This window comes from Coffea arabica, chromosome 2e (genome assembly GCF_036785885.1).
Source record: "Coffea arabica cultivar ET-39 chromosome 2e, Coffea Arabica ET-39 HiFi, whole genome shotgun sequence".
NCBI classification, from domain to species: Eukaryota; Viridiplantae; Streptophyta; class Magnoliopsida; order Gentianales; family Rubiaceae; genus Coffea; species Coffea arabica.
The window spans coordinates 10,493,506-10,509,498 of NC_092313.1; the positions used below are offsets into that span (position 1 = coordinate 10,493,506).

A 15,993-nucleotide genomic window follows, 5' to 3' on the forward strand; every position below is an offset into this window, starting at 1 on the left:
GTCGAGAATCCTAGAAAACCCTACACTGAACACTTCCAAAATTTGCCAATAAAATTTTAGTACCTTTATACTTTAATGATGATTTACGACAATGCATGTCATATATTAAGGCCAATGTCACCGATTTTTTTTCTACGCCAATAACATGTAGATATATATGGGAGTAACGGGGAGACAGTATGGTACTATCAAGCCTCCTGACTAAGGAAATGGATTGTGTGTATTTGGTCCTTAGTTTTTCTTTGTAACGACTTTGGAGTAAATATTGACCCAGGGGATCACCATAACCCTTTTTCATTTTTTGGTAATTTTGCAATGATTGCTGATTTTGTTTTCTTCACGATTTAGTTTATATTTTATTTGGAGATTAGTGGAGAACTAATAATCAGTGAAATAGAGCATATGAAGTTGATAAGAATTAGCTAATTATAGTTTCAAATTAGTAATGACCGTGACTTGTTTTTGAGAAAACTTGGTGATCATGATTTTGGGTTTTCCTTTTTTTTTTTTTTAAGAAAAAGCTAAGTGGGGCCTATATGTATGTAACTTTATTTGCTTTGATAAGAAAACAAAAAATCAACGAGTCGTCAAGAACATTTTATCTTCTAATTAAGATTAGGATCTAAAATTGGTAGTCCTACCGTAGGACTCCTACGTTTAAATTCTCCAACCCTTTTTCAGTTTTTTAAATCCCATCCTTTCTCCGTTAGGAGGGAAAAAAAAAAGAATCAATGCCTTCAAAATATATGTATACTAGTACTAGAGGCACAAGGCAAGCATTCAAAATTTCAAGAGGAGAATACGTCAAACGACAGCCCCATAAAACAATTTCTAGGAGACTATTTGTAGTAGTAGATTTTAACTTATTCCTCTAAGTAGTCTAGAGAATTAGACTACTATTTGTCCGACTCGACAGGAGAATTAAAGTTCGAAAAAGCATGCATTGCATTCGCAAAGGGATACCATTTTTCTCTGTATACTTTGAACATCAATTCTCTTTCCCATACTCTTTGCTTTAGCCATCAACTATCACACGAGCATCTTTCTCAGCAATTTCCAAGTGCGATATAAAGTGATCATTACCCTGAAGTTTCCATCTTTTTTACCCGCGATTAGGAATACAACTAGAAAATTTGACTATTACTATGAAATTTCCAGAGCATTAGCCCATATTAGGGGATACAAATGAAAAGCCTATATTTCATGTCGCACTAGTAAGTTGTGACAATCGTTAGGCGACACGTAAGACCCAAAATCTTTTTGTTAATCATATTTTGGTAAGCAAATTAATATAATTTACAGCGTTGGTCTATGCACATAAATACCATCAACTTTGGTGTCAAGTCCAATAGGCAGTACTCTTTGTTTGGAAGCTAAAGTTGTGCTTGTGCAAGAGAGAGATATTTGGTGCGTACTGGGATGGTAAGGTCTGGAAAACAAGAGAAGCTAGCAGTTAAGAAGGGTCCCTGGAGTTCTGATGAAGATAGGAAGTTGATAGCTTACATAAAAAAATATGGGATTTGGAACTGGAATCAGATGCCTGAATTTGCAGGTGATTTTTTTTTTTTTTTTTTGATAATTTGGTAAATGCATACTTGTATTGTGTATAGATGATAAATGTCACACACATGTAATACTGAACATATATCCTGAATCCTGATCATTGTTGATTCTTGTTTGCTTATTTCTTGCTAGGTCTATCAAGGTCTGGCAAGAGTTGCAGACTTCGCTGGGTGAACTACTTAAGGCCTGATGTAAAGCTAGGAAACTTCACAGAGGAAGAAGACCAAACCATAATCAACATGCATGCAAATCTGGGTAGCAGGTGAACAATCATACTGAGTTTTGAATTTTCTGTTCTAACATTTGTTTTCTTGCATGCACTGCCATCACAACTACATCCCATGAATAAATTCCCAGGGCATATATATGCAGACGCAATCCAGTGCATGCAGAACTAACCAATAAATCGGGTTAATGGTATTGGTATTTGTACATTTTACTATGATATGGCATGTACCCTGTACGAGTTGTCCATAGCTTAGATTTAGTGTTTTAATTTCCTTTTCCCAGGGAAATAAGGCTAGTCTATACATCATAGATGATCAATATGATTAATCTAAGTTGCAAGGATGTCGCATGTCTACATGATCCTTAACTATCATTTGAACGCCTTTCATTATTTTATTTTCAATTTTCTTTCTTATTTATTTATATTTATATGTTGTAGATGGTCCGCAATTGCAAAACAACTTCCTGGAAGAACTGACAATCAAATAAAAAATCACTGGCACACGCGACTGAAGAAACGTCTTCTAGTCAAAACTAGTGTTGCTAATCCTGGTGCTAAATCACAAGGCACTGATGATGGAAAATCCATCCAGGAGAATTCTCCTGCAGGAAATGCCAAAGAACCGGCGACAGATACTTCTGAAGTCTCTAAACTTGAAGGCCTACTCCACGTTGAAAATTCAATAAATATTCCTCCAATTCTGTCTCCCTCTTGTGGCCACTGGGATTTTCGTGGGAGCACGCAGGAAAATACTTCCTCCACGGAAATTATTGAAGATTCTGATCAGATATTTTGGACGCAGCCATTCTTGATGGGAAATTTGAGCATGGACAGCCAGCCATCAGCATATATACAGTCTCAGTTTGATCCTCTAATATGGTCTCAAGAACCTCTAAGTCCATCTTCTAGCTTCCTTGATTCTGGCTACTGTGATAGTATTCTGTTTAATTATTCAGAAAAAGATGATGATGTTTCCTTCTTGGAACGGCCAGAATTTCAATTTTAATCCGCTTAGAATTACTTCTTTCCATGACCTGGATGAAGAGGCCTGAATAACTGGCTAGGGCCCTACTTCTGTTGTATAATGTACTCTTGACATACTTCTGAATATCTCTGCATGGTTAATGTAAATAATTGTTCAAAGAATACAAATTGGTTCCAGACCAACAACACTCTTAATGCCTCGCTTAAATGTAACCTCGTCCCCACCTGAAAATAACCCAGTCATACATGTTCCAGCATTAATTTTGGAGAAATACTGACGAAGAACTTCTCTTTTTTAAAACCAGTAAACCCCTATAATCTATCGGACGAGAAGACAACCTTAAAACTATATGGTATAATCGTTAGACAAATTTCAGCTATGGAATATATATTTGTCGAATGTGCTATCTAACTGTCAAATTAACATCAATATGATCATTACAACTATTATAAAAAGTCTACATCTTATGTAGGTAAGTAATCGTTGAAAAAAGTCATTAGTTTCTGTTGAGATTTTCAAGGGTGAATGACCCCAATATTTATCCAATTCTTTTGCTAAATAATTTCTGGTCCTTTAACTTCAATTTGGGACAATACAGTTCGTTTAACTTTTATTACGAGTTAATTTGGTGCCTCTACTTTAAGGAGGAGCAAAGTCGTCATTTATAGCAGACATCTGGGACATAGTAGTATAGTACATCAGAAGCCAATGTGCCCTTCGTCTTTTATTCTACAGTATTATTCTTCTCATGTCCCACATCCATCTGCATGATGCCATGATGGGAGAATTTTGCTGTATTTTGCTTTAGTAAAGTAAAGCCAGGGACTTTTTGAATCTCTTAGCTTCAGATTGGAGGAAAGAATGCACGTAACTTCCAGTACTCTACATGGTACAAAGAATGATTTGGCTGTTGTAATCGGGAGTGTGATCCCTGTTGATAATTTTGCAATTAAACAATTCCTGCCGGCCCTCACATCATATTGGCTTGTGTTTGAGATTGACTGGAGACAGCTTGCTGCTTTTACCAGGTTTTTTTTCTCAGTTCTCCCCCTGTTTGTTCTTGCTATTATTTCAGATTATTCATGAATTGAAATTTTCTGTTATTAGCATCTTCAGCTATTTCTCTTTCCGTTGTTAGTAATATATGCGCGTCTGCAAGTTTCAAGATTCATCTGTAGTAAAATGAGTGGGCTTAATCGAGAATCATTCGTACCATCTGCACTTGAATGTTAGTGCAATTCTTAGCATCAGTGTCAAAATTAATGATGATATCTGCTGGAAAGAAGTGCCAATTAAGTTTTTGCTTATGTTCTCTACGCTTTGCTTATGAGGAATTTTGTTGTGAAATAAGTCAAGAAATGATTAATTTTACTCTTGATGTTTACAAATTTTTGTCAAAGCAAATGATAAAAATCTATCAGTAAGGTATAATGGAGCTTGAAATATTTTTGAAGCTTAATTGTTTCTGATCTACAAATTTGATTTGATAATTCTTGTATCATCCTGTATAGGCTCTTTGTGATTACCATCAAAGCCCTAGTGCGTGGAAGCATCTCAACTGATTTATATGCTTGCTTAATTGATAATTGTGTCATTTAAGACTTTGCATTAACTATGAGGGAGAGGCGCTAAATAAAATTATGGGCTTTGCTGGAAATGATGAGGTGGCATGAGTTTGCTAGAGTACTAAACCACAGTGTTAAAGGAATAGGTTAAAGTTTGAAATGCTAATCTGATTAGAAAAAAGGTTTTTAAACCAATGAGGGTAAGCATTATGAATCTTGTGGGGGGTGGAAAGCACTGCTTGAAAATCTAATTTTTTTGCTTCTAATTAAGGTGCAAACAATAATTATAACAATGAACGTGTTGCTTAGAATTTTTGCAATGAAGTGTGGCCAAGATAATCTTCCGATTAATGTTCACATATATGAGTACTGAGATGTCATCTGCCTAAATTTATCACTCTTTTTTTGTTTTGAACTACCTGCAAAAGAATCTTGTAGTTTATTATTGAAAATTGGGGCTCTTTTCCTTTCTTCCTAAAAAATCATCCTCACATAGGGACTCTAAACTAGAAAAGCTGAGAAAAATGGCTCATGCATACAACCTTATGAGAAACAAAACTTGCATAGTTCAAGGAAGATAGCTTGTGGGCACTATGATTGGGAAAATTTTCTCAACTGAAGTCCCAAACTTGTACATCCAAGCCTGATCATCTCATTTCCCCTCTCTACATCAGGGTTGGTGTTGTCAGCAGTTCAGTAAGTAACTTCCATTGATTTGTTGGCTTGTGCATCTTTCGTAATCCAGATTCATATTTCAGATGCACACTTACTACTTGTCTGTCTAACAGCACTAGGACAGAAAGTATTGCATCCTATATTGTTATCTGTCAGCCCCTTCACACAGTTTTTACTTGTCATGCTATTAGGAAGATATTGCAACATATGTACCATTTTCATTTTGAAGTAGTGTAGACCTGAAATATATAGCTTTTAGAACATCTTGTTAAAGTTGAATACTGTTTGTCAGTTGTGTTTAAGGTAAAAGTTTATAACACTTTTTAGATTCTGAAGAGTTCGCTTGGGCATTGAGAGTTTTAGTCATAACTGCTTGACTTAAATACCTCTCTTTACGATCCTACACTTGATTCAATGTTTTTCAATTTTTATGGCTTCCCATCATTAACTTTTACCTGTATTTATAGTTTCTGAAGGACTGCGCTAGGAAACTTTTGGATTTAAGCTTCACTAGTTCACGTTTTGCCCTTCTAAGCTCAAACATGTACTGCATCATTATGTTTATCCAGATAATTTTCAAAGTTGACATAATCTTATAACAACTTCATAAACTAATATGTATTCCCTCAATGTACATGCTTCTATTGTATTTGTTTGTGCTGTATTGTAAAGTTTCCTTTAACATATTATAGTCTGGTGTTAAGCCTACTAGGTTAAAATTGTTCTTTAGAATCTTTGTGATGGGGATACCATGGAGTATTTGCACAAACAAAATAGTTGATGGTACCATGATAATATTTTACCTGCACGGAATTGTTGCTTTTCCTTCACCCGCAAATGCAGTAACATTTATGGACTGAAAGACTGTACCAGAGAATAACCATAAGCCAAATTTTTTATGTCTTACTGGCCGAAATTGCTTTTTTTACTACTTGCTGTGACAAGAAATGCATGATTTACTTGTACAATACTGCTTTTAGCATGTACCAACCTCTTTTGCTTTATAGACTCTGGAAACTGCTTAGAGTGGAATGACTTTAATGATATTTTATCTGATCCATAGGTGTCATCTGCAATGGCAGCTGGTTCAGGGGAACAACTTGAAACAGTATTTGAATGCATGAAAAATGACCGTCTGAGGACAATTGTCCTCGTCGGGAAACCAGGCGTTGGAAAAACATGGATGGCAAGGAAATTAAGTGATCATGCTATTAGGGATGGACTGTTTGACCTTAATCTATGGCTGTCCCTTAACAGACATTATGACTCTATAACTCTTTGCGAGAGTATTGCTCATCAGTTATCTCTACTTCCTGTTTCTGACGAGTGGAAATTTGAAGAAAGTAGCGAGAACTTCAATGAGAATGATATTAACCATGAGCAAAAAAAAGAGTATCTAAGAGCAAAAACATTGGAAGCACTGGAACAGAAGAGGTTCCTTATAATCTTGGATGCTGAGGGAAGTCAAATGACCAGTCATGACATTTTGCGTGAATTGAAAAATCTGCAGCTCCTAGATGGAAAAGAGTCATATAAGTTCTGAATCACTAGCACACAACACAGAGATGATCGTGGTCCTGAGGGGGAAACAAAAACAATAAATGTAGAGTGCTTGTCTGAGAATGAGTCACTAAACTTGTTGCAAAAGCTTGTTGACACTAAAGTTTATAAGCTTTCCCGCATTAAGGACTTGGCTAAATACTTCCTTGGGAAAAGACAAAGATTTCCATTTGAGGTGACCATCATGGCAAAAGTCCTAAATCATTTTGGGCAAAACGAGTCAGGAATTTGCCATTTGGAAAGCATTGAGGAGAATAATGTCGAAGATTGCAATGTACTGCAGTTGCTGACCTATGGATACGAGTTGTTTCCAAGAAACATATTGATTGATTTCTGTTGGATTGGTAACCACTTCCTCCGTAAACGTGGAAGTTTCTACTTTGGTGAATTGATTAGCTATTGGATACTAGAAGCATATCTTGACAACAACTGTTCCATTGAGGATGCTTACAAGAAGGGGCACACTATTTTGATGGAGCTCGTGGATTGCGGGCTACTCAAACAGCTAGAGTCTGGTCATGTTGGCATGACCGAGGCAAAATATGATTTGGATGATTTTGATTACTGTAAATTTGTTCAAACAACTCAACTGGGATTGGCTTCTGTCTTTGATGGTGAACTTGGCAGAGTTGTGCAGGCAAAGGGAATGATAAAAACAAGTGGTGCTGGTGAGATTAGGAAGAAGATATCAACATTATTGCTTGACCTAGATTGTCTCGACAGTGAAGTCCCCAGTGATTTCTTTCATTGTGGAAAGGAACTTGAAGTTCTTGCTATCTTCAATCCTGGACTTCAACCATTCCCTCTGCCCTTATTTGAGATGGATAAACTCCATTTACTTGTGCTTCGAGGATGCAACTTTTTGGTGAGTATTGAACAATTCCTGAAATTTGAGAATCCAATTTGTTCTGAAAACTCTGCTCCTCTCTGTGTCTTTCAAAAATTAACTGTTCTTGAAATATCGGGTCCTAGTGCCTTGAAGCATATTCCAGATAAACTTTTCAATCATACACCTCATCTTAGAAGCACCAACCTTTCGTTTCTTGAGATTGCCTCATTACCATTGTCTCTTTATGATCTGAAAGGACTAGTTTGGCTCATCCTTAGAGGCTGTTCTGATTTGCAAGAAGTACGAAGCTTGAAAATGCTAGACAAACTTGAGGTGCTTGACCTTAGTGGTGCTAGATCTCTGAAAACTATCCAAGACAAATGCCTTTACTCAAATCAGGAGCTCAGAATACTGAATCTTTCAGAGTCCCAGATTACTAGTTTACCAATGCTTAGAGATCTGAAAAAGCTCACTCATCTCTTGCTGCGTGATTGTACCAATTTGGAAAGACTTCGTAAGATTACTGCACTTTCCAATCTCCAAATTCTTGATCTTTCAGGTTCCACAAACTTTAAGGAATTCGTTGATCCATCCTTTGAAAAGCTTGCCAGCCTGAAAGTCCTTGATGTATCACAAACTGCAGTTGATAAATTACCCTTAGACATTGGCAGGTTGCACCAACTCTGTGTAAGAGATTGCCCTCAGCTAAAAGAACTGCCGCTTACAGAATCCGTTAAGGGCCTACTAATACTTGATCTTTCAGGCTCCTGCTATCTGGAAGACATTCCAGAAAGTTTCTTCAGTCACCCAACAAGCATTGGAGTACTCAATCTCTCACAAACAAACATCAAAAGGCTACCTGCCCTTTCTGGCTTGCGTAACCTGCGTCGCCTGTTACTTTCCCAGTGTATTTCTCTGGAGACATTGGGAGAGTTAAAGTCTACAACCAAATTGGAAATTTTGGATCTTTCAGGGTGTAAAGCTTTAAAAGAAGTACAGGGTAGATCTCTTGAAAACATGCATCGCCTTCAAAAACTTGACCTGTCTGGAACAAACATTACTTGTCTGCCATCTCTTTCATCAAACCTCCATCACCTCATACTGAAAGGTTGTTCTAACTTAAAAGAACTTCCGCCACTGAATCATCTATCAAGACTTGAAGAATTAAATCTCTCTGGAGTCAGTTCTACAAAAAAAGTCGCACCCGATCTAGAGCATATGGTCAATCTTCAGATCCTTGATCTATCTGACACCCAGTTGGAGAAGTTGTTCTCCTTGTTAAAGCTCAAAAACCTTAAATACCTTTCCCTCAGAGGTTGTCCGTCTCTAAGTGAGGTACCAGGTCTAGAAGCACTTACAAAACTTGAAGTTTTGGACCTTTCTGGAACAGGTATCAAGGATTTGCCATCCCTTGAGAATTTTGGCAATCTTCACAGGCTTCTCCTCAAAGGTTGTTTGAGCTTGGAAAAATTTAAGGATCTGAAGATGCACGAAGTTCTGAAGGCTACTATTGAAGAGCTTCCATATGAGATCTCAAAAGTGACTTGTCTTGAGCAGCTTGAACTGCCAATTTTCAGAGTTGGAGAGCGTGATTCTGAAAAGGACAAATTGCCATCAGAAGATCAGAGTCAGCTCCCATGGAGCATTTCCAATTGGCCGAAGGAACCAGCTTTTGATAATAAACTCATCATAACTGTGAATGGTATTGATTTTCTTCAATTCTTGAAGGATAATCCATCATTTTGGAACGCAAGTTTCACTCAGTTCCATTTCTTTTTTCATCCTACTGAGGCATATGGTAGATATGGAGATAAGAATTTCTACAGAAATGAACTGTTACTCAGAGATCTCTACTTCAACACAAGGCAACTTTCTGCTCCTATGGGGAGAGAATGGTCCTTGGAAATTCGTGGATTCATTTGTTTCCCCAAGTGTCTTGGCCTTATCCTAGCTCATGCTGAATGCATTATTTTGGTTGATGATCCATTTCTCACATGCTTATCTGACTTAGGCACTGACAATATTAAGAAGATGAATGCCTGTTGGATAGGGAGATGCAATGAAATGAAGGATCTTTTCCACACAGAAAAAGTCGAAGATGCAGCCAGATCAGGTGGAAGTACCAATCATGGTTCGCCATCGCGGGTCGCGGTTGCGTCGCAGTCTCAGTTGTTCCACATCCGTCGCGGCATATCGGTTGAATATCAGGTGATATGAACATTATAACACATTAAAGATTCCAAAAATTTTGAAAAAATTACTAAAATTAGAAAATATTGAAAAAGACACAATTTAAAAAAATATCGGAGTCGACTCCGAGTTGACTCGGATATATCGACCGATATCATGTATCACGGATTCGAATCGGTTAATATCGGTCGAGTCAGAGCGAGTCGTCGCGGATATGGTGATATCCGTTATTCGGGGATCGGTATCGTACCGGAGCCTTCCGTTCCAGATACGACTCGGCCGATACGTATCGGTATCGGCCGATATGGCGAACCATGGTACCAATACTGGGTTGCCGGAGCAAGATGTTGGAGATTTAAGAATCGGGGAGAATTTAGAAGTTCTCTGTGTTACTCATGCTGCTAGTTTGAGGAGCATTTGCAAAGGGGACCTGCAAAGCAGTAGCCTAAGAAATCTGAAGTGTTTGTTGCTAGAACATTGTCCTCAAATTTCAGCTCTTGCTGCTTCACCCGAACAGCTAGGAAACCTTGAAACTCTTCAACTCAGATTCTGTGACAAACTGGTGACATTATTTGAACAAGAGCTAGCTGCATTTCCAAAATTGCATACCTTAAAGCTATGGGCCCTCCCAGAATTTAAAAATGTTAGATGCGTCTTGCCAGCTCTACAAACTTTAGAGATTGGGGAGTGCCCCATGCTTATAAATGTCTTTTCTTCCCCTCACGTATTAGTTAACCTCCGGAACCTTCAAATCAAATTTTGTGACGCAATGGAAACTGTCTTTGGATGCGGCAATTTGACACTTCCAAATTTGGAAATGTTGTGTCTGTGGAATTTACCAGAGCTGAGGAGTGTTGGTGCTGACTGGCCATCATCAAGCAAGGAAGTTGTTCGTGAATGCCCAAAACTGTCTTTGCGAAAGAGGAATTAAATTTCAAAGGTCAAGTTCATATTGGAGTATGACATTGAAAGAAGAATAGTCGGGTGGAGGGAAGAAATATGATTCTTCGCGTGCTGATTGCTGAATAGATACAGCTTCAGGTTTGTCACCATTTGATCTTGTTTTAGTTTAAGTGCATATGTTCATGTCCACTCCATAATATATACACTAATAGAAAAGGGTTTACTGCTTCTTGATGAAATTCTGCTGTAATTATGGCCATTCTCAGGGTTGGCCTAACACCATGAATCAGGTGAATTTTCATGTGAACATTATCTGCCATGTTGTTTCAACATTCGTGTAACTATTTTAAGATTGATTGTCTATACACAGGTTCCCAGATGGAGTGGTGCTTCAACAATTAGCCAGAATTGGAGTCATTAAAGAAAGATGGGCAATATTGCAGGAGCAATGGAATTTTGTGTATTTTTCTTTGACACAGGAAACATCATGCTGCTTTCTTGAATTGACACTCATGTTTATTTTGTTAATGATCTTGACGTTGCAGCTGTTGTACGTACGTGTGCAATAAGAGGGAAGTTTCAGTATCTCAATAATTGGGTTGTTGAAAGCATGAAAATTCTTTTTGGACGAGAGTATGGAGTTTGCCATTTTTGCTCATGGTGAACTTATACTGCTATTATCATCAATGAACAGTTGAATTTTGACCGGTTTCTAACCCATTCATGAGGAACGAAGGAGGGTTTTTTTTTTTTTATAACTTCCAATAGTTGTATTGAAAGCCGGTGGTCGAGATTCAGGTACAGCAATCTTTTGCTTTCGGTTTGGCCTTACCTAATGCAGGAATTTGGAGTATAAACTAAGAAACAAATACAATGCTAGTAGTAGTTGGTGCTGTCAAAAAAATGGCTCTCATAAACTGAAGGAGCGAAAGAGATCTTAAATTTTTCATTCATAAACTCTCTCTTTAGTCTTTATACAGAGCATACAAGAAATAAACTAACATAATTGTTGCTAACAAATCTCACAAAAATTACTTGCTAACAAAAAGTTAACATAATCTTCTGCCTAGCAAAACTATAAGGTAATACTCTACTTAGCCAAAATATCTGTTAACAACTCAACATGATTTTCTATTAACAAATAACAGCTAGATTTATTTAATAACTAACTAAATTATTTGAACTAGTGCTTAAGGCACACTTTGATGTGTGTGCAATTAACGAGAAATATATTTATCACAATTATCTCTTTAAAATTTTTTTTTTTGCGATGTAGAAAATCATACACGAAACGAAGATGATGGAACTAGAGAAGAATATGTGGGAGTTGGAAATTAGCATGAGATAGTTGTAGTTATTTGGTAACTGAATAGATAACTATCTACAATTAAGATAAATTTGCCCTTATAATTAAGGGTATATTAGGAATTTTAAAGAGTGACGCTGTATATTTACGCCACACAGTGACTCTCTCCCTTTATATATTGTATAAATAAGATTTGATGAAAAATAAACATAAGAGTAAATTTAAAAACACATAAAGTTACCACCAAGTTAACTACCTACAAAAAAATTTACTATCGTATAAAGATACCAAAAAGAATCTAACAAAATGTGCAGGGAAGTTGCATATTCCAATACTTGGAAAATTTTCCAACCAAAAGAATAAAAAGGAAAAATGGCAACCCAAGAATAATTGAGTAGTAAAGGTTTACGCAACTCTAAAGCGACAGCGAAAATTACACTTTTGTCTGGGGTCACACTCACACCCAAGTCCAGTCTTCTCTTCACCCAGCGCCAGCAAGGTGAAAAAAGAGCAAAGGAACGGATTATTCTTTGCTTGGCAGTTGTTATTACGCGGGATCTTTCTTCTTTAACAAACACAATAATCAAAAGTTGCAATTTCATGCTCCTGTGCTATGATTTTTATTGGGTGTGTGGGTTCCAGCCTTACATAGAATTGGAATGTAGTTTTAACAGGGATAGGATACTGCACCTCCAGTTTCTTCACAAACAACCAGCAAATTATGTCCAGCGCCTCAGAAATTCCACAAGACCAAGCGGAGGAGGAGAATGTCTCAAAACCTCAGAACCAAGAAACCATCCCCACCACCACCCCGGATATTACCCAACAAGAAGCCGCCCAGGTGGCCGCGGCCGGGTCGGCAAATCCTCCCACTCCAGTCAACGACACTGCAAAGGCAGCAAATGCTGGGGACCAGCTAAAGGTGTCCAGCAGCTCAGAAATCGCAGCAGAAGAGAATGCAACAGACACTGCGCAGGCAGCAACTGCTCAAAACCAGCAAAAGATGTCCAGCAGCCCAGCAATACCAGAAGAGGAAGCAATAGCCAATTCCCCTAATCCTCCCGAGTCCACAACGAGCAACCAGAATCAAGAAAAACCGTCCAATGTCCAAGAAATTTCTCCGGGTGCAGGCGTAGCCGCTTCAACTGGTCATCCAAAACTCGACTGTTCAGCCCAGCCCACAGAAACCCGGAGTCAAGAAACTGGTTTTTCCAGTGTCCCAGAAAATACACCAGAGGAAGCCGAAGCCAAAGCCAAAGATGCCGACGCCACCACTCCTCCTAAACTCGATAATACTCCTGCTCAGTCCACCACCAGTGAAATAACCCATGATCTAAAGAAAACTGATGAAAATGAAGCTCCAAAGAAAGATTTAACCACCAAAGGCAGCACTAGTCCTCCTGTAAATGAAACCCCAAAACAAGATTCAACCAATGCTTCCCCAAAACCAGGTTCCTTTCCGACAGGCGTCCGTTCGAAAAAAGACTCAATCTGCCTCCCTTTTCTAGGCTTCCACAAATCCATGGAGAAAAAACCACAATCCAAGAAGAAGCCAGTCCAAGACAGCACTGCCACTACTTCTTCTGGCAAAGATGAGCTTCGCAAGTTGATTGATGCAGATATTAAGTACATAGAGAAGGAGATAATCAACCTCGACAAGTACAAGGACCAAGTACTTTCGCAGGTAAATGAGGCAAAGCAGAGGTTTGACAATCTCAGCAGCAATGATCAAGGTACCGAAAGAGAATTTGACGATCTCAGGAAGGAAGTGACCAAGTTGAAGCTTCAGATACCATCAAAACACAAAGCTGATGCAGAAGAGAAAGATTCACACAAAAGTCAGCAGGCCGGTAAGTCCTCAAGAAACATACCCGACGCCGTGAAGGAAAAAATGCCTCAGTTATATATGAGCAGCTCGATTGAAAATTGTGTTGAGGTGAGAGAATTTAAGGCTCTTTTTAACGGGCTTGCTCTGGAAGAGAAGCTCTGTTTGCTCTGTTTTGCTGTGTTCCCTGAAAAAGCTATTATCAAGAAGAGGCTGATGGTCCACTGGTGGATAGCAGAAGGTTTCATGCCACCAAGACAACAAGATGCCAATCGGAAAACTGCTGAGGAGTTTGCTGATGAGTACTTTGAGAAGCTAACAAGATTGGGATTCATTGAGCCAGTGAATAAAAAGCGTAGCCTCTATGTGGGATGTTACAAAATGCAACCTTTTGTTAGGCTTGCACTGATCACGATGGCTGAAAAAGCCAAGTTCTTTAATTTTGACAAGGAGGGTAATCCAACTGAGGATTTTTCTGGCACATTGCAGGCGTGCTTGATGGGCAGAGGTCTGTTGGACTATCAAGATTTACAGAACGAGCGCGCAAATCCAGATTTGGAGAAACTTCATGCTGTGTTCAATGTCAATGAGGCGATCCTTGACTTTAAGCCCGAATGGTTTTCAATGATGAAGAATCTGAATTTTCTTCATCTAGGAAGTTGGAAAGTGTCACCCACTGATCACATTGAGGTTGACGAGTCCCATTTCTTGAATGGATTGAGCAGTATGGAGCATTTGAAGTTCTTTAGTCTTCAAGGAGTTTCGAGAATAATGGAGCTTCCTGAATCCATTTCAAATTTGTCAAATTTGATAATCTTGGACCTGAGAGCCTGTCACAGCCTTGAGTCAATTCATGAAGGTATCCGCTATATGAAGAATTTAACATACCTGGATATCTCCGAGTGCTATTTGCTAGAGCGTATGCCCAAAGGTATTTCTATGCTCTCAAATCTACGCGTGCTGAAGGGGTTTGTCGTAAAATCAGAGCAGGGCCAGGGCAAGGGCAAGGGCAAGGGCAAGGGCAAAAACACTTGCACTCTTAAAGACCTGGCACAATTGAAAAAGCTGATCAAATTAAGCATTTATACTGGCCTTGTTGAATTTCCCACTCGTAAGCATCTTGAAGATTTGCAGAAGATAGAGGCTCTTAAGAAGCTTACCATGGCATGGGGTGGGACTCCACTGCATACTGAAGATGCTAGCAAGACTGAAGACTCTATACAACTGACGAACCTGGAAAAACTGGACCTTAAGTCTTTCCCCAAGACTGCCACCCCCGGTTGGCTGGAGCCTTCCAGTTTGAAGTCACTAAAGAAACTATACGTTCGAGGTGGGAAGTTCTCTGATTTGGGGCAATACCAGTATCTTGATCAGAAAGGACCAAATGAACCAGCTAAAAACAAATGGAACGTAGAAATACTGCGACTCAAGTATCTAAGTGAAATAAAAATGGATTGGAGAGAGCTGCAAGACTTATTTCCAAATTTGATTTATTTGGAGAAAGTCAACTGCCCCAAGCTTTCTTTCTTCCCATCTGATGGATATGGAGTTTGGATCAATGAGGAGAAGTTAAAGCAGATGCAAGTGAGGTCACAATGAATTTGTCAAACATTCCTCGAATAATCTTGGAATGCTGGGTGTATGGTGGTTGCCTCTGATCAAAATTTCACCATGATATTGGGGTTGTCTTTTTTTTTGGATTTGCTAGTAAACTTTTTTTCTTGTTTTTTTTTTTAATTGCCATCTATGCTTACCAATGTGTTAATGGATATCTTTTATTGCCTTTTTCTTCTATGTTGAAGTAATTGGTATGGTTGTGTTTTTTGTTGAATGTCTTGTCAAATTTGTTGGACACTATGAATTGTAGATAATCATATCCGAAATATGTATGATTTTTGCAGCTAGCCGATTGAGCATTTCTTGATTTTCTTTTATTTATTGTGCATTACATCCCAGCATTGCAAAGTTTTCTTCTGCATTGTAAATCAAGAATGGACGAACTGTACATAGGTGCAAGGTCAATCTTGACATTCCTCAGATAGTAGTAATTCAAGGGGCAAGCTATAAAGATGTTGGCACGGCTAAGAATAGTCCGCTGGTTCATTTTTTTTTTTTTTTTTAGCTCTAAGTCTCAATTGAAAAATGCTTAGTGGTCCAGAATGAACTGGAGGTGCATTGGAGAGTGCAGGATTTATTCTCAAGTTTGATTTGCTTGGAGAAATTCAATTATCCCAAGCTCGACTTCTTCCCTTTTCATGGATATGGAGTTAGGATCTACATGGAAATACAACTGCAGAAGAAATGATATCATGATGAATTTGTCAAACATTTCTCAGATAATATACTTCGACCTTGCATGCCAA

The 15,993-nt window shown here is 38.3% G+C and overlaps 2 protein-coding genes across 2 annotated transcripts; both read left to right on the forward strand.

The window, feature by feature from the left end:
* Window positions 1-1,364: 1,364 nt before the first annotated feature.
* On the forward strand, window positions 1,365-2,926 carry LOC113729730 (myb-related protein 308-like). Its single transcript, XM_027253978.2, has 3 exons — window positions 1,365-1,552; window positions 1,696-1,825; window positions 2,231-2,926. The coding sequence occupies exons 1-3, from the start codon at window positions 1,420-1,422 to the stop codon at window positions 2,796-2,798; spliced, it is 831 nt and encodes a 276-aa protein (XP_027109779.1). The 5' UTR covers window positions 1,365-1,419; the 3' UTR covers window positions 2,799-2,926.
* Window positions 2,927-3,638: 712 nt separating this feature from the next.
* LOC113725891 (putative disease resistance protein At4g19050) lies at window positions 3,639-11,084 on the forward strand. The gene is made up of 3 exons (XM_072078871.1): window positions 3,639-3,805; window positions 6,081-10,637; window positions 10,870-11,084. The coding sequence occupies exon 2, from the start codon at window positions 6,762-6,764 to the stop codon at window positions 9,621-9,623; it is 2,862 nt and encodes a 953-aa protein (XP_071934972.1). The 5' UTR covers window positions 3,639-3,805; window positions 6,081-6,761; the 3' UTR covers window positions 9,624-10,637; window positions 10,870-11,084.
* The last annotated feature ends 4,909 nt before the right edge of the window (window positions 11,085-15,993 follow it).